General features: G+C 37.9%; 1 protein-coding gene across 1 annotated transcript in view; it reads right to left on the bottom strand.

The window, feature by feature from the left end:
• LOC124615771 (lysosomal acid glucosylceramidase-like) overlaps positions 1-22675 on the bottom strand; it is a 240052-nt gene that overhangs the window by 14588 nt on the left and 202789 nt on the right. Inside the window, exons 9-10 of the mRNA XM_047143870.1 lie at positions 7598-7677; positions 4088-4368 (exon numbers count right to left, since the gene is read on the bottom strand). Coding sequence (XP_046999826.1) covers positions 4088-4368; positions 7598-7677 — 361 coding nt within the window. The remainder of the gene's footprint in view (positions 1-4087; positions 4369-7597; positions 7678-22675) is intronic.

Here is a 22675-nt window from a genome sequence, read left to right as displayed (position 1 = left end):
ACCTATGGTTGTCACATCTGTAGTGAAGAGCATAGATGTGATCTATGAAATACACTCATGTTCAGAAAAAAAACAGAACACCTTGAAGCACTAGAGACAGGATGTTCATATTCACAAGAAAATGTACATCAGCATGTTCGGCAGAAATGATTAGCATTTGAATCATGTCAGCCCACGGGTTCAAGGTCAACATTGATATCGCAGCACAACACCACCCACCGGTAAAATGTGCCTGCGGCTCTCCTCATCGTTATAAACTGAAGGCAATAAATCAGCGTGACTTGAGCAGATTTACAAGATACCTTGAACATGTATGCACAAACCATACTCTCAAATCGGTAAGTTTGAAAGAAGGCAAATTATTGGAATGAGAGAATGTGATGCATCCCTCTGAGAAATTACTGCTCGTGTGGGATGAACTGTTTTGGCAGTGCAATGGGTATGTGCAGAATGATTCACAGAAGGCTGTAGAACACAACAAGATGGGTCAGGTCACACCAGTTAGATCCCCCTCCCCCTCCCCAATCAGAAGAGATTGACACCTCATCCAAATGACATTGCAGGACAGATCTGCTTCCTCCTCAGCTCTGACACTACAGTGTAACAGGGTAACACATTGTACACTATCAGGAGTGACAGTTACTCATTGTTTATTATGGTGTGGGTTATGTGCACATCATCCACTTCTCTGCTTAACTTTGATGGATGTGCAGAAACATGCTAGATGGCAATAGTATATGAAACAACATTACTGGGCACGACTGGCACCAGATAGTGCTCTTGAATGAATTCAGGTTCTGCTTCTTTGGTAGCATGTTGGATTGCTGCAGACAGAGGGAGTGATTTCATAGCGACTGCATTCACACAAGACATAGAGCGCCAACTCGAGGCCTTATGGTGTGGGATGCTGTTGGGTAGAACTACAAATCACAGTTGGTGTGTGTCTAGGGCACTGTGACCTGTGTGACCTACGTAATTGACATCCTGGAACCCATAGCCATACCCTGCACAACACCCCTGACATCATTTTTCACCAAGACAATGCACAATGACATGTTGCTGCACAAGCACGTGCCTTCTTGGTGTCACAGGATGTCAGCCTTTTGTCCTGGCCCACCAGATCACCAGACTCAACAGCAATCAAAAATGTGTGGGATGTGGTAAAACAATGGGTCCATGCGTCAATGCCGTCATGCGTGGAACAAATTATCATGACCCATGGTGGACGCTGTGCCTACTAGGCAACAGGACACATGCTCAACCAAGGTAACTGAAATGCTAATAATTTCTGCAGAATATACTAATGTACACATCCTGTGAATATGAACATCCTATCTCTAGTTGTTCAATGTGTTCTGCTATGTTTTCTCCCCAGTCACCTACTATCCCCAACATACCCAATGTACAGCTAACAATGAGCACCCTCCTCATGGTTCAGAACCACTAAGGACTGGAGCAACTGAAGCATGTTCTCCATCAGGGTTTTGATTATCTTTTGCCGTGCGCTGAAATGAGAAATATCCTGCCCACTATCCCCCCCCCCCCCCCTCCCTCACCAGTGGCAGTCCGTTGCCTACCCTGCCCCTCCCCAAATTAAACCCATGACAGCAACCATGTGATCTATGAAATTAGCTGTAATTACTGTGCTGCAATGTATGAGAACAAGACAACTAACAGACTGACTGTCTGCAGGAATAGCCAGTGCGGAACTGTGGTCAAGAGACATATGGACCACTTAGTTGCTGAGCATGCTGTCCAACATGACATGCTTGACTTAAATGACTGCTTCACTGCCTGTGCCATTTGGACTCTTCCCACCAACACCAGCTTTTCTGTATTACCGGATAAACTTTCTCTGCAACATATCCTTCATTCCCATAACCCCCATTAACTTTCACTAGTCCCTGTACTCTACTTGCCTATCCCCTTCCACCACAGCATACTCCTTTCCCTTCTCTACTTCTCTTTATTTGAAAAAAAATATTTTAAGGGTTATTCAGTATGGTCTAAGTTATTGCAGCACAAATAGAGGTTAGTTCTTTCACAACCACTAGTCAAGCTCATAATATACCACAAATTTATCAGAAGTCTTAAATAGTATTAATAATTTTGCAAAAACTATGTAAGATATGTACATCTTGAGCACAAATACGATAATATTACTACTGCTGTAAGAAACTAAACTTAAGTTTTCATAGAATGACATAATTGCTAGTGTGTACTCTTTTCTTGAGATGAAACTGAACTACTGGTAACAGACATATAACTATCTTAGCTTTTAGAACTGTTAGTTCCTTCCTTAGGAATGAAAGAGGAATAGGTTGGTGAAGGGTAGAAAGGAATATTGGGATACTCAGATCCCAGGCTGGGAAGGACCTACCTGTTTTGAGGATGTGGGTAGACAAATATCTTTTTTCCCTTCTTTTGGTAAATTTTTAAAATTATTTATTTACTCAATATGTATATCTGTTACTTTGTATTCTTCTTGTTCTTGTAACTCCCACTCCTCTGCCCATCCTATTTCTCTCTGTCTCTGATTAGTTCCTGTCTCCTTTTCCATTATTGGCCTACTTCATAATTATGCTAATCTTGCACTATTCATTTCAATTATCACTTCTCTTACTCTTATTTCATTCGTATCTCTCACTCAGTTTTTCTAGAATTGCTGAACTGAAGCCAGCACATTTTTACCAATCCACTACATTTGACCTAATAGTCTCCCTCTTCAACTTTGTCTCCTCTTGTATGACAACTCTCAACTTACGGTCTGAGTGATCCGCCTTTCTTTTACATAATCCCCAACTTACTCCTATTTCCTCCTGAAGAAAGAATGAACAGTTCCAAGAGCTAGAACATTTATTTTTTATTCTTATGTGTGTCCATCAGCAGTAATTAGAATTTCATCTCTTGGGGTAAATAAGAGATACGTATTTTGTGTCATAGTTTTCTCATGTGTATTTTTCTGTTCATACAAGAAACCAAAGAGGAGGCAATTATACATCACAAAACTTACAGTATTTACACTATTTCTTCTTTCATGTGTCTTTCTCAAAAAGAGAAGAATGAATACTTTCTCTGTAGCCTCCACATCCCCTATCACCCACTGTATATCAAGAAGTATCTTGTTAAAACTTTAAAAATGTAAATTTATTTCTCTTTATAATGAAGTTTGTCATTTACTCAATAATTTATTGTGATATGTCTAAGCTGTTTGACTCTAGGTATACAGATAATAACTTTATTTTCTCATACAATAATAGTGAAAGATTGTAAAATAAATGTTTATTATATAACAGCAAAGGAAAACACATTTTCATATGCCATCCTACGAAGAAAATACTTTTGTTGGTTTCAAAACATCTTAACTCACTCAAAAGTTATTTCACGATAATAATTAGGTAAGTATTGTTGTGTGATTGATAATGTGGTCTTGACATAATTGAATTATGGCATATTTCAGGTTTCTTGTCAAGTTGATGATCCATTTGTTAACAGTCTGTTTAGAGTTTGGACAGAAAATTACAATATTTCTGTATTTGAAACATTGTGCACAAAACTGAATAAACAGTCAACACAAACCTAAAAAATATTACTAGAGGGAAAAAACAACTAATCACAAACTTTTATTTTCATTTATTTCACCATATCCCAGTTTAACGCCTAAGCTGATTGTCCAATGACATAAACACATGTGCCTCCCATTTTGCTCTTCAGTGTGACCTCTATATCTGAAACTGACCTCTGTTCTGTTATGTGTAAGGTAATACTTTACAGAAGTAGCAGTAACTAAAACATAAAAGTTCTTGAGAGCTGCAAAATCATTAATATTCTGTTATATTATGAGACAAAAATGTGAAATTTGTGCAAAAAATCCTTATTGCCACTTCAAATGTGAACACGGGCCTGAAACTAGATTTGGTGAAATAAATAATTCATACAAAAAATATGTCTAGTTGTTGTCTTTTCTGCAGTATATTTCTGAAAATGGCTTTTGCAAACCATCATGGATAAAATAACAAAACATTATTATATATATTATCATCAATGCTTGCACTACCAAAATAGAAAGATTAAAAAATCAACTTACTTATTGGAGATGACAAGAGCTGTTGCATTATATGGAGTTGTGAATGCCACAGTTCTAATTCCATTTTTATTGTTTGGCACAATATCAATCCTTACTGAATCTTCATGAATAAACTTAGAAAAGTGGCCAAGAGCATAAAACAAAGGCTGCTTATAAAATTCATCATTTTTTGCATTCACAATAATTGAAGAATCAACATAGTTTTCTACCCAGTTAGGGCCACCTTCCTGGTTTAATGCAAGATTCCAGTCATACCATCCAGCAACCCAGTGTGTGAAATCCTGGAAAGATGATTTAAGTGAATGCACAGAGAATTATATGGTACATTGCACAGCTATTATCGTTTTATTGTTGATTGAATGGATTTTTTGGCACATGATATGTTTTTGTATTAGTTGCAACACACTCCACACATGAACATTCATAGAATCATTGCTACAATATGTTATTGTACATGAAGTCAGAAGTTTTTAGTGTGTTAATTATAATGCTGTAGTTACTAAGTATGAAAAATGTTCCCGTAATGGAGGAGAAGTTTTTGTACTGTAACGTGAACAACAGTCAACAATATCTTACCTTAAATGCAAATTATGTCTACACAACTTACCACCAGCAGATGCAAACATGGATAAATTCTAAAAAGGTGATGAAAATTCAAGCTTCTTGAAACAAGAGAGTCGTCACCCACTAAAACACCAGAAAGGGAGAAGAAGATTATGACTCATGTACTCTATGTGCAAGGAAAATCAAATGTGCCAGCAGATGCACGTGTTGCAGCTATAACCACTGCAATTGATTACAAGGTCCTAGCTCAATCCCATCAGCATGATGATGAGCTATGCATGTTACTGGATAACCCTGCAGGATTAAAGTTACAATGCATACCTGTACCAGAAACAAATGCCGTACTGTACTGTGATATGTCTGGCACAAAAGTATGACCATACATACCTCATCAGTTTTGATCACAAGCAGTTACATCACTGCATAACCTGGCTCATCCCAGGGGCTGGGATACGGTGAAATTACTCAAAGAGAGGTTTTTTTGATCAGGAATGGATGAAGATTGTAGGACATTTGTCAGAAACTGCATGGAATGCCAGGAAAATGAGATCACATTGGAGTCACAAAAACAGGTGATTAACTTCTGGAGGTCGATGATTTATCTCCACATATTACATGACATTAATACTCCCATGTGTAGTTATGTCATATTCCCTAATGCATGAAGCTTGAAAAACTAAACCAAGATGAAAATCAGAGAATAACACCAACACATTGTGGGGCACCTTCCAGTATCAGAAGGCTACAGCTATTGCCTCATGGTCGAGGATCGATTTTCGAGATGGCCTGAAGCTTTCCCTATGAAAGACATTACAACTGAGATGGTAGCAAAACTGCTTTTCCGTGAATGACTCACCTGGTTTGGTGGACTGATATACATTACAACAGATCAAGGAAGCCAATGTGAGGCTCACCTACTCAAAGCATTGGCCAGTTTGTAGGACACTAGGTGCATTTGTACTAGTACTTATCATCTGGCAGCAAACGGAATAGTGGAACACCTGCATCGCCAACTCATGTCAGCCCTTTGGTGTCATGCTACACAAAATTGGATGGAGACATTACCCATTGAGCTCCTTGGTCTCCATACATCACTTAAGAGTGACTTGGAGGCAACAGTTGCTGAATTAGTGTACACCTACCAGGGAGTTCAAGCATAATGTGATGGATGATGAGCTTGATGTGTCAGAGTTTGTCGGGAAATTAAGATTACACATCTCACAACTCTAGCCAGTGACACCTAGAGAGCAAATTGGATGACACCTGTGCATATTCAAAGACCTCTCCAACTGCAACCATGTATTTGTATGGAATGACACGGTGCACAAGCCATTGCAGCTATCATACAAAGGGCCATATAAAGTGATTGGTAGAAGCAACAATACTTTTAAGATGGACTTCAGGGGTTTGCCTGCCACTGTACCATTAAAAGAATGAAACCTGCCATCTATGATATACAACGATATGCAACGAAGATGACCAGCCCCACGACTGTCAAAGATAATGATGCAGTACCTGAAATTATACACGTCCAACAGGATGCTGACAAGATAAAACAAGAAATGGGTGCTGTAATGAAGAAAGTGTCACTGAGTGCAGTTCTCTGATGAAAAATTGGTACCACCAAATTCAATAGTAAAATATTTGGTTTCCCTAAGACAGTGACAACATGTATGGACATCATGTCCAATTTAACCTCAGATACTGTTGACAATGGGTAGGGGGGAGGGAGGCAGGAGTCATGTAGAGCATCACACCACGATGACAAGCATAGTGGCTACATGCAAAAGTATTCCAAGATGTGTAAAATTCTATGTGTTGTGTTATTCTTTGATTTTCAACTTAGTTTAGTATTCCATGCTTCATTTATTAGGAAATCTGATGTACCTATACATGCAAGAATTAATGTAATGTAATATGTGGAAATAAATCATTAACACTCATAAGTCAACCGCAAATTATTTGAAGTTCACATAAGTATTAACTCCTCCAGTGAATCTGAAAGAAACACTACTAAGCGACCTACATCAGCAAGTGCAACATTACAGTTGTATGTTTCAACAAGAGACATAACTGATACTTCTTCTAAATCTGAGAGCAACCTGCTAATGACAGTAACTTTCAAAATGGGTTACCAAAATCAGATCAGAAACTGCTGGAAAAAATCCTATCTTTACATCTCTGTGAATGTGGAATAACCATAAATACACAAAGCAACTCAAAAGTCAAAAACTAATATTTAGACCTACATTGATGTTCCTCTCAGCACTGACAAATTATACAATTAGGCAACAGAATGAGACATCACACAAAGCTCTCCAGAGATACAGAAATATTCAACATATGGCAAGGAAGAAGAAAAACCAAACAACAGACATGGATGAATCAAAGGAAACACACTCTTGTTGTACGTGAAACAATAGCAGACTGAAAGAAAGACCAACAATTGTTACTTTTATGTGGTACTAAGTGATCAACACAAGAAAAAAGAGGAAGAATAAAAATTAGTAATAATTTATGTATATTTTTCCTCTTTTTCTCAAAATTCCTTCTATGAGATCTGTTGAAGACATTGCTACAAAATAATGCAACTTGACTCAGTTGGAAATAAAGTGTTAGAAGAATTTAAACCCATCTCTGACATGTTTTGCCTTTTTAAAACCATCTCTGATTACTAATAATGGCTTCAGTCTTTCTGATCATCATCAGATATATCTAAATATGCATTTTCAAGGCATATCTAATAACAATCATATAGATCAAAATGAGCTCAAACTTTTAAAAAAAGATAGTGAATCTCTTCATTTTACACAAATGGATCACTGTGTCCTTCACTTTCATCATGTCACATTTATTTGAAATTAACTAAGTAACAGTGTTGCTTTCAGAACAAAATTTTTGTGTCTGGTGGTATTTATTAATGGACTGTGAATACATTAAAGATACCTGTATCATGTCTGTCAAGTAAGCTTCTCCATTTGACCAGTCACCAAGTCTCACTTTGCTGACATTTGGCATAGGAGTAACTGCAAAGAAACAATAAAGGATAAAAGGAGGTGAGTGTATTATGTTGATAACAAAGCAGTAAAAGGGGAACTTCATTATAAAGAATAGTAAAAAGATGGTTAGGAACTCTGCAATTCAAACAGAACAAAATAACTAAACAATAATTGAATAATCTTAAATAACAAAACACAAAATATGCATCAACTAACTTCCCAGTCTCTACTGAAAAATATGTTCAAAACATGTGCATAGCAAAGACACATTTATCTTCTTTAAAAACTCACTATTTCTTAAGCATTTAAAATTGTGTGAAAATGAGTTAAGGATTTTTTGCTGGAGAAGCAAGTATAGAACATAACCCATCACCTTTTCTGCATGCTTCTCCCACTCATCTTCTCACTGTACACCTCAGTCACCAGAAGTTGAAAGCCTTTGGAACAAAAGCTGACCCCAAAAACTGCACTGTCAAACAATGCTGTCTAACATATCAATGCGCTACAATTCAATTTATCCGTGAAAACAACATGATTACTGAAACTGGCAGATAACGCACTTCAATAAAGATTCTGTGGTCACAAGCTAATGACGACTAATTTTAAGAAATTTTTGTGGCTATGGAACCATACATCAAGAATAATGTTTGAAAATACCACAGTGAAATAGCAGCCATAGCTTCACTTCTGAGTCTTTCCATATTGATGCAATCATATGTGAATTATTAAGAATATTGTAACAAAATACACTATTGCTTTCCATATCTTAAATCATAAAGATATTACAATTTCGATTATGTAAACATTTAAGCAATCATTAGCCTTGCATTTTAGTTTTAACCACAGTACAAAGCAGAAAATATAGGTACTTTGCTCCTCACAACTATCATCATCAAACTTGTCTGCACAGGTACTGTATTCTCAGTAGCTTTTTTGTCTTGTACTAATGGAGAGAGGAAATGAGAACGTGACAGGAAACAGAGCAGAGAGAGGGAACAATGTTTATAACATTGGAGAAGAGAATGAATGAAAAACATGACAGTTAATGATACCAAATGTTGGTTAACTGCCCTTCTCTACAGAACAAAATGTATCTGAAAACTCAGAATCCAAGGGAACACTTGAATTAATGATGTTTTCAATGAAACTGTCTCATATACTTTCTTTCCCAAAGAAATGTTCATGTAAATTTTTTGTGTGTCTTGTGCACATAACCCACTTTTCTGCAGTTGTACAGTAAACTGTAGGTAACAGAGTTCATATGCACACCTATGCCATGAAGTGATTATGATTCACACCTACTGATCAGATCTGAATAAAGTGCTTCTTAATGTTCTCTGCAGTATCTTCAGTGCTTGAGGCTGAAAGAAAACTGGAATCTTTGTCAAACCTACAGGGTGTTTCAAAAATGACCGGTATATTTGAAACGGCAATAAAAACTAAACGAGCAGCGATAGAAATACACCGTTTGTTGCAATATGCTTGGGACAACAGTACATTTTCAGGCGGACAAGCTTTCGAAATTACAGTAGTTACAATTTTCAACAACAGATGGCGCTGCAAGTGATGTGAAAGATATAGAAGACAACGCAGTCTGTGGGTGCGCCATTCTGTACGTCGTCTTTCTGCTGTAAGCGTGTGCTGTTCACAACGTGCAAGTGTGCTGTAGACAACATGGTTTATTCCTTAGAACAGAGGATTTTTCTGGTGTTGGAATTCCACCACCTAGAACACAGTGTTGTTGCAACAAGACGAAGTTTTCAACGGAGGTTTAATGTAACCAAAGGACCGAAAAGCGATACAATAAAGGATCAGTTTGAAAAATTCAATGGACTGGGAACGTGACGGATGAACGTGCTGGAAAGGTAGGGCGACCGCGTACGGCAACCACAGAGGGCAACGTGCAGCTAGTGCAGTAGGTGATCCAACAGCGGCCTTGGGTTTCCGTTCGCCGTGTTGCAGCTGTGGTCCAAATGACGCCAACGTCCATGTATCATCTCATGCACCAGAGTTTACACCTCTATCCATACAAAATCCAAACGCGGCAACCCCTCAGCGCCGCTACCACTGCTGCACGAGAGACATTCGCAAATGATATAGTGCACAGGATTGATGACGGTGATATGCATGTGGGCAGCATTTGGTTTACTGACGAACCTAATTTTTATCTGGAGGGCTTCGTCAACAAACAGAACTGGCGCATATGGGGAACCGAAAAGCCCCATGTTGCAGTCCCATCGTCCCTGCATCCTCAAAAAGTACTGGTCTGGGCCGCCATTTCTTCCAAAGGAATCATTGGCCCATTTATCAGATCCGAAACGATTACTGCATCACGCTATCTGGACATTCTTCGTGAATTTGTGGCGGTACAAACTGCCTTAGACGACACTGCGAACACCTCGTGGTTTATGCAAGATGGTGCCTGGCCACATCGCACGGCCGACGTCTTTAATTTCCTGAATGAATATTTCAATGATCGTGTGATTGCTTTGGGCTATCGGAAAGATACAGGAGGCGGCGTGGATTGGCCTCCCTATTTGCCAGACATGAACCCCTGTGACTTCTTTCTGTGGGGACACTTGAAAGACCAGGTGTACCGCCAGAATCCAGAAACAATTGAACAGCTGAAGCAGTACATCTCATCTGCATGTGAAGCCATTCTGCCAGACACATTGTCAAAGGTTTCGGGTAATTTCATTCAGAGACTACGCCATATTATTGCTACGCATGGTGGATATGTGGAAAATATTGTACTATAGTGTTTCCCAGACCACAGCGCGATCTGTTGTTGAAAATTGTAACTACTGTAATTTCGAAAGTTTGTCTGCCTGAAAATTTACTGTTGTCCCAAGCATATTGCAACAAACGATGTATTTCTATCGCTGCTCGTTTAGTTTTTATTGCCATTTCAAATATACCGGTCATTTTTGAAACACCCTGTACATTTTTGATCAAGAAAATTTCTTCTTTCAATTATAAATCTATTAAATTCCCCTTATATATTGAGAGATATCTTCTGTCATAAATGTATAATACAGTCATATTACAACTGCTTGAATTACGGATGTCTGGCCTCATTAGAATGCACAGCATGAATACATATTGACAAACCAAAATGTCACAGAATGGATAATATCTTTTGTCTTCACTTCTATGACATCACTACTGCAAAGACTGCAACACACCTCCAAACCATGACACACAGCAAGTGGAGACACTAAACTTGTCATAGAGTCTTGTAGATATGCTGCACTCATCTACCTCGTGTATTACCTGCATGTATTAATAGTCTATTTCTCCCACAATATGCTGTCTGAAATTTAATTGATAATTTTAAAAAATATTAAACATGATGGTCATCTTTCATCGTTTAAGGCAGGGCTTAACAACTGGCCGGTTTTGAGCACGAGTACTCGCGTATGCTCAGGCACGTGCTCGCGAGCAGGTGCAAGGTCACGGAGTAGGGACGGAGGGGAAATGCGCGTGCACATATGAATAGGACCGCAGTGTGCCTATTGAATTCGCACCGACTGTGTAATGTTAAAAGCACTACGATCAGCTCTAACAGTCACTTTGCTGGTTAAGAATCATGTCAAGTCGCCGTTGTGTAACCCCCACCATGCTTTCGCAGTTCAACCCACATTGGGAGGAATTGTATCTGTTTACAGAAAAAGATGGTGTTGCAAAATGTTTAGTATGTCACAAAACGCTGAATTCTTTTAGGAAATTTAATTTGCAGCGACATTAAATTGTCGTACCATGCGAAAGACTACAGAAGTGGAAAATGTGATGGACCAGATCTTGCACAGAAAGTTATTAAACTTAAAAGGAAGCTATCCGAAGAAAATCTGAATGACGAAGAAAAATCAACTGAGGCAGCTCTCTGAGTGAGCTACAAAATTGCTTTGTTTTTAGTAAAATTCCTGCGCCCCTTCACTGATGGCGATTTAATAAAAGATGTTTGGTAGTTGCAGCAGAACATTTGTGTCCATCTCAAGTTGAACAGTTTCGAATTGTGCCATTATCTGACATGACCATTATGCGTTGCATACTGGACATGGCAGACGACGTCCAGAGCCAGCTTGCAAATATCTATAAAGATTTTATGGCGTATTCTCTATATCTGGACAAAAGTGTTGATATCACTGGAACAGCGCAGCTTTCCATATTTATTAGAGGTGTTAACAGAGATCTTCAGGTGAGGAAGGAGCTCCTCGATGTAGTAGCCATGAAGAACACTACAACCGGAGGTGATATTTTAAGTAGTGTTAAGTGTTGAAAATATAGGATTGTCGTGGAATTCTTTAGTTTCAGTGTCTACAGACAGTGCACCAGTGATGACAGGGAAAAAATTAGGTTTCATTGCGCTGTTGAAGGAGAAAATGCAAAAACTGACCGTGCCGAATGAAATCAAGGGGCATTCACTGTGTGATCCACCAGGAAAACTTATGTGCAAAGAGTATCACCCAAAAAAATGTGATGAGTGTTGTTGTTTGTACAACAAATTATATAAGGAAGCAAGGGCTACAACACAGACAATTTAAAAGCTTTCTTGAGAATGTAGAAAGCCAGTATGGTAGCCTGCCTTATTACAGCGAGGTCCGCTGGCTTAGTCATGGTGAATTATTAAATCGAATTTTTGCCTATTAGATGAGATAAATATGTTCATGGAAATAAATAACATGTGTGTTCCTGAAATGAAAGAGCCTTCATGGAAATGTGATCTCGTGTTCTTAGCAGATTTAACTCGCCATCTGAATGTTTCGAAAATTTCACTACAAGGTAAAGATCTGCTAATTACTCATTTCATAGATCGAATACGAGCTTTTAAAATGAAATTGACACTTTGGGTGAGTCAGCTGGAAACAGGAAATCTAGCACATTTTCCTAAATTATCATCCATGCAAGATGTTTAAAAAGACTGTGAACATTATTCACATAGTTTAGTTGCCGCTAAGGAAGAAATTGATCAATGCTTTCAAGATCTGACAGCACTAGAGAGTGATTCTGATCTGTTCTCCTCTCAATATTCATCGAATACTGAAGAGATTCGTCCTGAGCTGCAACTAGAAATTATTGACCTTCAGTGTGACAGAGAATACAGAGACAAATTTCAGAACAAGAAAAACATTTTGGAATTTTACAGACACTTCCCTCAGGATAGATCTCCTCATTTGCACAAACTGGCGGCTACAATAATATCAATGTTCGGTTCCACGTATGTTTGTGAATAACTGTTCTCTGCAATGAAATGTAACTAGACACGCCTGAGAAACGCATTGTCTGATCGAAATTTAAACTGCACGCTGCGCCTACGATGCACAAGAACAATTCCTCCGAACATAGACGCAATTGTAAAGGGCAAAAAGTACAAGATAACAGAGAATCCCACACTTCAGTGACACCTTTTATTGTATAGCAGTTCACAAATTAATACGAATGTAGAGGCATACACTAAGCTAATAAAATTATGTGGCACGTGTACATTCTCCTTTATTTGTTTCATTTGTCACAGTAATAATTCGTGAGTGATATCCCGGCAGGTGGCCGCGGATTTACATTGACTGGCGGAAGCTGTTGTGTGCCCCACGTGACTCTCCCCACTCTCCGCTCTGGTCCGGTAGTGGGGGTAGCGTGCTCCCACTGCTCTGTGCTCACGCCTTGCTGCTCACAGCTTGCTCCGTGAGCACGTATGTTGTGAAGCCCTGGTTTAAGAAGATAGAGTGAAAAAAAAAAAGTGCATAGTTCTCCTTTTTGTTGATGTCTGCTAATCTCTATTCATTTCCCTAATTTTGTGATTGGTGCTACAGAGCACACGTATTCTGTTAATCTCTATGAATTCACTACACTTATTCTCAGTGATCCCTTTATGGATTTAACTTATTTCATTTTCTTCTTCAACTTTTATGGCCTCATTGGATGACTTCACCAATTATTTTCTGGTCATCTTTTTAAGTAGGTTTCCTTTCCAACTTTCCCAGAATCTTTTCATTCATTCTGATCATTTTTGTCATTTCTCATCAATAAATAACCGTTTTATTGTTGTCTGTGTGTCTATTTTTGGTTTAAATCTTACTTTTATGTTTTTCACCTACTTTAAATACTCTGTTTCTTTGTAGCAAATCATTCAGGGTTAGTTCTAGCTCTTTCATATCCTTCCTGGTTTCCTTCATCTATCCTACTTGTTGCTTCATGTTCCAATGTTTCTCTATAATCTGTAATCTGGTTTCTGGTGTCCTTGTAACATGACCAAAAATGAGATTTTTTTTCCCTATAGTATCTGTAATGGGCTCCAGTTCACTAAACACCACTTCATTTGGCACTATACACCATTATCCATCTTTTCAATATTTCTTATATACACATATTCTAGCTAGTCTTCTCTCTATTTTTAAGATTTTGTGGATTCAATTTTCCTGGGTGACTTTGAAAAGTGGGTGACCTTCATATGTCACCTCTCATTAAACTATCATCCAGTAATGTTTCAATTTAGTTTTAATTGACAGACTTTTTTACTGTATGTAGACCATGTCAATTTTTGAGCTTCTATCATTTTGTTAGGTATTTTTTGCCATACAGGTTTCTCATCCAAGTTGCATTTTTTAATTTCTTCTAGTACTTAAATTGTTCCTCTATTTTTACTCTCCTACTATTATGTGGATGATTACTAGTTGATCTGTTATATATCCTATCTTTCAGGAGTGCTAGTTCTGCAAGGTTCGCAGGAGAGCTTCTGTAAAGTTTGGAAGGTAGGAGACGAGGTACTGGCAGAAGTAAAGCTGTGAGTACTGGGTGTGAGTCGTGCTTTGGTAGCTCAGATGGTAGAGCACTTGCCCGCGAAAGGCTAAGGTCGAGTCTCGGTCGGGCACACAGTTTTAATCTGCCAGGATGTTTCTGATATGTTATAATTTGTAGGCTTTTTTTTTTTTGACTTCTTGAATGTTATTAGTTAGTAATGCTAAGTCATCTGTGTATCCCAAGCAATTTAAGCTTATTTCATCTTCCTTGGTTCCAGTCATTATGTTTTGAGGATTTTCTTTATACTATTCCCTAATCATGTACTCCAGAGTCCAGCTGAAAAGTGATGGTGATAAACTGTTTCTCTGTCCTAACCACATTTTAATTGTAAATATCTGAGATAAGTCTCCTCTGAGCATTTGAAATTTTTATTAATCTGACATGGTGACACAAATTCCTTAGTATCTTCATCATTGAAGATCTGTGGATACAATCATAAGCTTTTTTGAAGTCCACAAAGGTTACGACTTACTATTTTTGTCTTCTTTTGCAGTAATCCATTACCAATTTCAAAATAATTATTGGCTCTAGGCAGTTTTCCTAATGTCTAAATCCTCCTTGCTATTTTCCTAGTTCCAGTTCAAGGTGATTTTTACAATGATTGTACAGAATTCTTGCCATGCCTTTATATGCAATAGTCAAAAGGGAAATTCCTCAATAGCTGCCTGGATTTGATTTGTCTCCTGTTTTGTTTAACACATGGATTACAGCTGTAGTCCAATGTTCTTTGTACCAGATTTTTGCTATGCATTGGTATAATGATATTTTTACTGATTCTGCTGCATATTTCCAAAGTTCCACAAATGTCTCATCCACTCCACGTGACTTATAGTTGTTGAGCTCGTTGAGCTTTGTTTTATTTTTATAAGATAATGTGATTAATTATTTGTGAAAAATCTCCATTTTACTTTACTACTTATGATAAGATGAATTGTTTGCTTGCAGATATTTAAACAATCAATAAGTTCCACTTCAACTTGGTTAACTAATTGTTCCATCAATGCCATTGTGGTATACTAGAATACACATATGAGAGAAATTAAAAAAATCTACATTTTAATTTTCTACTTTATATTAAATCTTCTATGTTGCCTTTTTATGTTTAATGAAGCAATCATTGACTTAATGCTATGATTTACCAGAACTTATATATAGACCACTTACATTTCTATTAAATAAACATTTCTTCATCATATCTAGGGAGCTTCATACAGTGGGGTAATCACAACTTTGTATCATCACTCGCAAAGCTCTGATATCTGCTTCTGTGTTCAGACATGTATGGACACATTTCTTTCTCTAATCCACATGATCAAGGTAAACCTTTCTTACTTTACTAGTTTGGAGATCAAATAGGAAACAAAATTCACTACTGTATCTTATTTCTGCAAGAATTGCTTAGACATCTCCTTCTACAGGAAGATACTTCTCAACCACTTACAGTCTTTACAGTGGTATTGTTCCTGTCAAAATGTATCCCTCTAACATGGTATAGGTCTCCCTTCTATGGATCCACCTAATGTCAGTGTACGTCCTCCCTTCCCTGGGTACACCTAACCTTTTCCTCCAATACACAATTCATACAAGATACACTACACCACTACATCTCTACTAATCTACTTGAAAAAATTTCCCTTTGTGGGTATGACTTCACCTGATCTATTAAATCTATTTAAAAATGACCATTTCCTTGCTCCTCCTGATCTAGGAAAAGTTTCACCTATGTTTCTCTGTCAGTGTTCTGGGTGGATGGTTATACTGTCATATATCATTTGACTCATTTGCTGCATCACTCTCATTACACTGCTAGGCAGTTTGCAACCATTTTGTCTCGATGTTAGCATGCCATAACTAAATTCAGGTAATTTATGCAATTCCCTTCCTTTCTGCCAGTTAATGTGACCTGCTAACATGCAGGACATTGAAATAAGGGTTCTGTTAACTTATGCTCTGTATCTTTGAGACAAAAATTTATATGACTTCCTACCATATGCGTTTCATACTTATAAACGTCAGAATGTGTTTTTCCCTTCCTTGGCCATTCCTGTGAAAAATAGGTTTGTATATAATTCTGTGAAATGGAATTAAAGATGGTTTCTGTGGTAGAAACTAGTGAATATGGTTAGAAGGAGGCTAAAGCCAGTACTTCTGTTAGAGAAGGACCAAAGGAAAAATAAGACTAGGAGTGTTGGTACCTATGAAGGGTAGAAGACAGACCGCAAAGACTGATTCCCATGTCACCCCCCACTCCGTGATTCCCTCCCTGACCCATTTTCTGAGGAGCAAGAGGATGAAAATGATCGACATACCTTACTGAACATACTTCCCCGGCTTCACCCATACAGGCCCTGGAAAGTGACCCTAAGCTGCCCCCCCTTATTGCAAGTCAATGGAGAGTGAGTAACAACATATACAAAAAATGTGATTTGCAATAGAACATGGTCAGCTTAGATGTATGCTTACCTGTGTGAATGGCTAGACAGGTAATATCATTTACAGGGTTGGAGTTGGCTGTTTACTTTCTCCACAAAAAGTGCTACAAAGCTAACCATAACATTTGTATAAGGAAAGAAAAAGTATGAAATCCCCTACTAAAAAACATACGAAATAATATCTTGATTTTTTTATTTAATTGTGGAACATTCTTTGAAATTTCTATTTCTGTATGATGCTTTCTATGTTGTTGTTATTGTTGTTGTGATCTTCAGTCCTGAGACTGGTTTGATGCAGCTCTCCATGCTACTCTATCCCGTGCAAGCTTCTTCATCACCCAGTGCCTACTGCAGCCTACATCCTTCTGAATCTGCTTAGTGTATTCATCTCTTGGTCTCCCTCTACAATTTTTACCCTCCACGCTGCCCTCCAGTACTAAATTGGTGATCTCTTGATGCCTCAGAACATGTCCTACCAATCGATCCCTTCTTCTGGTCAAATTGTGCCACAAACTCCTCTTCTCCCCAATTCTGTTCAATACCTCCTCATTAGTTATGTGATCTATCCATCTAATCTTCATCATTCTTCTGTAGCACCACATTTCAAAAGCTTCTATTCTCTTCTTGTCCAAACTATTTATTGTCCATGTTTCACTTCCATACATGGCTACACTCCATACAATTACTTTCAGAAACGACTTCCTGACACTTAAATCTATACTCGATGATAACAAATTTCTCTTCTTCAGAAACGCTTTCCTTGCCATTGACAGTTTACATTTTATATCCTCTCTTCTTCGACCATCATCAGTTATTTTGCTCCCCAAATAGCAAAACTCCTTTATGACTTTAAGTGTCTCATTTCCTAATCTAATTCCCTCAGCATCACCTGACTTAATTCGACTACATTCCATTATCCTTGTTTTGCTTTTGTTGATGTTCATCTTATACCCTTCTTTCAAGACACTGTCCATTCCGTTCAACTGCTCTTCCAAGTCCTTTGCTGTCTCTGACAGAATTACAATGTCATCAGCAAATCTCAAAGTTTTTATTTCTTCTCCATGGATTTTAATACCTATTCCAAACTTTTCTTTTGTTTCCTTTACTGCTTTCTCAATATATAGATTGAATAGCATCGGGGAGAGGCTACAACTCTGTCTCACTCCCTTCCCAACCACTGCTTCCCTTTGATGTCCCTCAGCTCTTATAACTGCCATCTGCTTTCTGTACAAATTGTTAATAGCCTTTTGCTCCCTGTATTTTACCCCTGCCACCTTCAGAATTTGAAAGAGAGTATTCCAGTCAACATTGTCAAAAGATTTCTCTAAGTCTACAAATGGTACAAACGTAGGTTTGCCTTTCCTTAATCTTTCTTCTAAGATAAGTCGTAGGCTCAGTATTGTCTCACATGTTCCAACATTTCTACGGAATCCAAACTGATCTTCCTCGAGGTCGGCTTCTACCAGTTTTTCCATTCGTTTGTGAAGAATTTGTGTTAGTATTTTACAGCTGTGACTTATTAAACTGATAGTTTTGTAATTTTCACATCTGTCAACACCTGCTTTCTTTGGGATTGGAATTATTATATTCTTCGTGAAGTCTGAGGGAATTTCGCCTGTCTCATACATCTTGCTCACCAGATGGTAGAGTTTTGTCAGCACTGGCTCTCCCAAGGCTTTCTATATTTTCTTGAATTTATGCATGGTGATGCATATATACAAATCCATTTGAAAAATCTTTGAGATTCCATTCAAGAACTTAGTCAAGACTATATTGTCTTTTCCAGACTATTATTGTCAAGAATCTATATTTACTGACCGCTCATGCAGTATTCAACTGTGAGAAGGTAGTTTAATTGCTCATTAGCATAATGATCTTGATGCTCCACTTGATGATTCCAGTGTGGATCAACTTATAACATCATAAACATCAATAAACAATTAGCTACTTGTAATCAAAGATGGTCAGTAAATGTAATTAACATTTACTTACAAATTAGTATAATTTTACATATATGGCAGTTCATATCAGTCTTTGACATAATAATCATTTCTGTGATTCTAATTCTCTTCATCTTAAGTGTAGTTTATGTTATTATGATAGGACAGTACAAGGAAACTTCATTTATAGTTGATAGGAATGTAAGAGTATGAGAAACTGCTATGAAGAAAACAAAATAGGAAAGACTGAAGCACTTAGCTTGGAACTTGGCAGTCATCAATCCACCAAACCTGCAAAGATTGTAGGCTTCCCTGAGATCTATGGTATTTAAATATTATTCCTATGTGCCAGTAATATCAAAAAACTATCCAAAAAAGCATTTCTGGATACACCAATTGACCCTCACATCTCATTTTGTTTAATATATGCACAAAGTTGTTGACATTCCACTTCAGATATGTCTTCTGTCTTCTTTTAATTTCACATAAAAAGGTGAAATTTTTGTTTAACTTTTCTTGTGTGCTTTTTGATCAATATCTATTTTTTAATATTTCCTGGAAATTATCCCAAGATTTGAACTCTTCTCAATGAGCAATTACCTATTCAGCTGCATCACTTACCAGGTACCTAAGTGCAGTATTCATTTTCTTAGAATCATCCCACCTTTATGGTTTAAATTTAGGAAATTGTTATGACAACCTCATCCCATTTCTCAGTTTGAGTCCTCCTATTAAATCTCCTGATAATTCATTATTTTCTTAACCTGGTTTCTACTTTAATCTTCTTTTGTTTTCTCCACTTCCTTACAGAATCTTTGAAATTCCCCTTCATTTTTAACTAAATCACCTGCAGAATTAATTGTGTCTTGCACCTTCTGCTCAACTAACTTATTTATTTGTTCCTCCAAACTAGTAAGACTAGAGTCAGGACTCATCATTACATTTGAATCCTTAGTCTCCTCTAATACGTTCAAACTTAGTTGGGTGGCTGAAATTTGCTCATGGAGATTGAACATTGTTAAATTCCCATTCTGTAAATTATTTCATTTGTTTCAAGATTGTCACAAAATTGCTCACAGACCATATTTCACATAAGTCACACTGATTTTTCATGTCTGTATGTAACTCCGGTTTTAAAGTACTTATGGCTGGTTGCAGTTTGGAAATTTTAGTGTCAATCTCTTCCTTTTTCTGGATGGACTCCTTAGACAATTCATCTTTACTAGTTTTTATCTTGGTACTTCATTCAAAATTATTTCTTAAATCTAAATCGGCCTGGCCATTTAATTCTTCTAGTTTTATAAATATTTCAGTAAATTACCCTCCATGCTACAAGTAATGATAGGAATACAATAAATTTAACAACATGCTTGCATAAGGGGTAGTCAAATGAAAACTGAATACCCACCACAACGGGACGATGGAATTGTTTGATTCAAAAGTAATCACTACACACATTAAGACATTTATCCCACTGGGAGATGAGATGATCATTTCCTGTTTTGTAGAATGTAGACAGCCACTGAAAGATCTACAACCACTCTCACTCTTGCACTTCCTCATGTGACTAAGACCAACACCCATGTATGTCCTTCTTCAGGACAAAAGAGATGTGAAAACCACATGGCGAAAGATTCAGATGGCACAGAGGATGTTGCAATGTTTCCCACCTAAATTGCTGAAGTGTAGCCTTCATCCAGTTTGTAGTGTGGGGTTGGTCATTATCATGCAACAGTGATTACATGTGACAACAATAAGGGGTACTTTGACTTTATGGCATGTCACAGTTTTTTCAAACCATCTTTATAGCATTGTGTGTTGATTGTGGCTCCATGCTTGAGGAACTTGACAGAGGAGCCCACAGTGGAAGAATAAGGTCACTGTGACCTTATCAGAACTTTTGAGAAGAGCTTTATTACTTTGGTGGGTGAGATGTGGGATGTTTCCTCTGTTGGCTTTGCTATTTGCCCTAGGGCTGAAATTGATGGCACCACATTTCATCCACTGTGATGATACAGGACAGAAATGCATACCCTTCCTTGTGGTACCGCAGCAGATGACTCAGGCTTGCCGCGATTTTGTCCGTCTTTTGTCCCTCCTTCAGGTGATGTGACATTCACTATACACAAATTTTGTGGCAACACAAGTGGTCTTTGATGATAGAATGCACAGAGCAATGGCTAATGCTGAACGGAACGTGAATTTCATCCTCCACAATATGTCAGTTTCTCTGGATAAGGCCACCAATTCACCCCATCACATCAAGGGTAATGGCTTGATGGGCCTGTCCTGTGAACAGATTGTCTTGCAGTGATGTGTGCCCAACCCAAAAACTTCTCTGCCACTTGTGCACACACATCAGAGACATTCAGTGTTTACCATACAGAGTGGACAGGCAATGCTGAATTTCACACACTCCCGCATCCTCATCCACCAGAAAATAAACCACACCTCTCTGTTATTCTTTGCTTGTCTCCATGTCAATAGCTAGATGAACATGCTATACCTGTCTGGCAACAACCAAGATCATAACCAAACAACTGTGTGCATCTGTGATGTGGCACTATGCTGCTCCCCTATCACAGAGGTGATAATATCAAAACATTACAATAGTAGGGCCACTTTGAAATGTGGCAATGTCATGAGTATGAATGCCCACATTCCAGCTTAGTGTAACTTTTAATCTGTTATGTTGGTACATAAGAGTAATTGATTATGGTAGAAGTAAATGTCATTGGTGTGTGAACAATGTGGTGTGAGACAAATCAGCATGGATTGTGGGGTAGCAGTCCATAGGTTTCTGGAGTGAACCAAATATAATGTCAGTGTGAGGTTGCAATGGCTTGCATGAGCCAGGAGGCAGAGGAACACAGCCACAGTGGAGGGAAACAAAAACTAAAATATAGTATCTATAGACAGACACCCCTAAACATTGGCAAAGGTGGACTGGTCCTACCATCACCCTCCAGTCAAGAAAACAGTTAAGGTAAGCTAGGGAGTAGTGGCAAAAATTAGATAAAAGCATAATTCATAATTCTGTATTTCAACTGCTAGAAAGTCAATAGTAGTGAGTCAAACTTAAGCATGTTCAGTTTGACATAAAAGGTGATGGTTGACATCAAAGTGGTGCAGAAAGAGGAAAGCATGCAGGAATACCACTGTTGGGAAATGGAGTTCTGGTGGAAATTGCGACAGAAGGGTGTCAGTGTCACTAGTCTAAATCTCCCTAATAAACTTTGTGTTTCGCTCAAACAATCAATCCAAGTGTATGCAGTCACTTGCACATAGTTTGTGCAGTTTTATAATAGTGAATCAAAAGTTTGCTTTGGGCTGTATTGAAGACAGTGGCATAGATGAATGTATTTTATTTAGCAAAGCTTATTCTGTGCAACAAAATGGATTCCGCCGGACATGGCAAGTCAGCTATTACCATTGCTCCTGCTGCTGTACTTCTCATTTGTGGTCAAGAAATGACTGACAATAACTTACTGGTTTCAATAACTACTAGTTTGAAATTTTGGGAGATTAGTGAGGCAAGACTGGGTAGTTTCATGTCATTCCTTTGTAGGGATGACCTGCATGGCAGTAAGAGCATTATACTAGCGAAGGTGCCATTGGTATTAGCTTAAATGCGACAAGATTTATTACAACTTTGAATTGGATGGATCATTCTACCAGTGGGCAAGCGTCACAGATAGGGGCAAACCAAATGGCTGCCATCATAACGAATCACAGAGTCACACAGTACGGAAGTCATGTGGTTTGCAAACGCATTGTAAAAAAGCTTTCACAGAGGCCAATGCATCTGAAGAATTTATGTAATTTTTATAATAACTTTGTTACTTTCTTTAGTAG

The sequence above is a fragment of the Schistocerca americana genome, chromosome 5, assembly GCF_021461395.2.
Source record: "Schistocerca americana isolate TAMUIC-IGC-003095 chromosome 5, iqSchAmer2.1, whole genome shotgun sequence".
NCBI lineage: Eukaryota > Metazoa > Arthropoda > Insecta > Orthoptera > Acrididae > Schistocerca > Schistocerca americana.
Note: the sequence above shows the minus strand (reverse complement) of the source record. Positions and strands in the feature narration are given on the sequence as shown.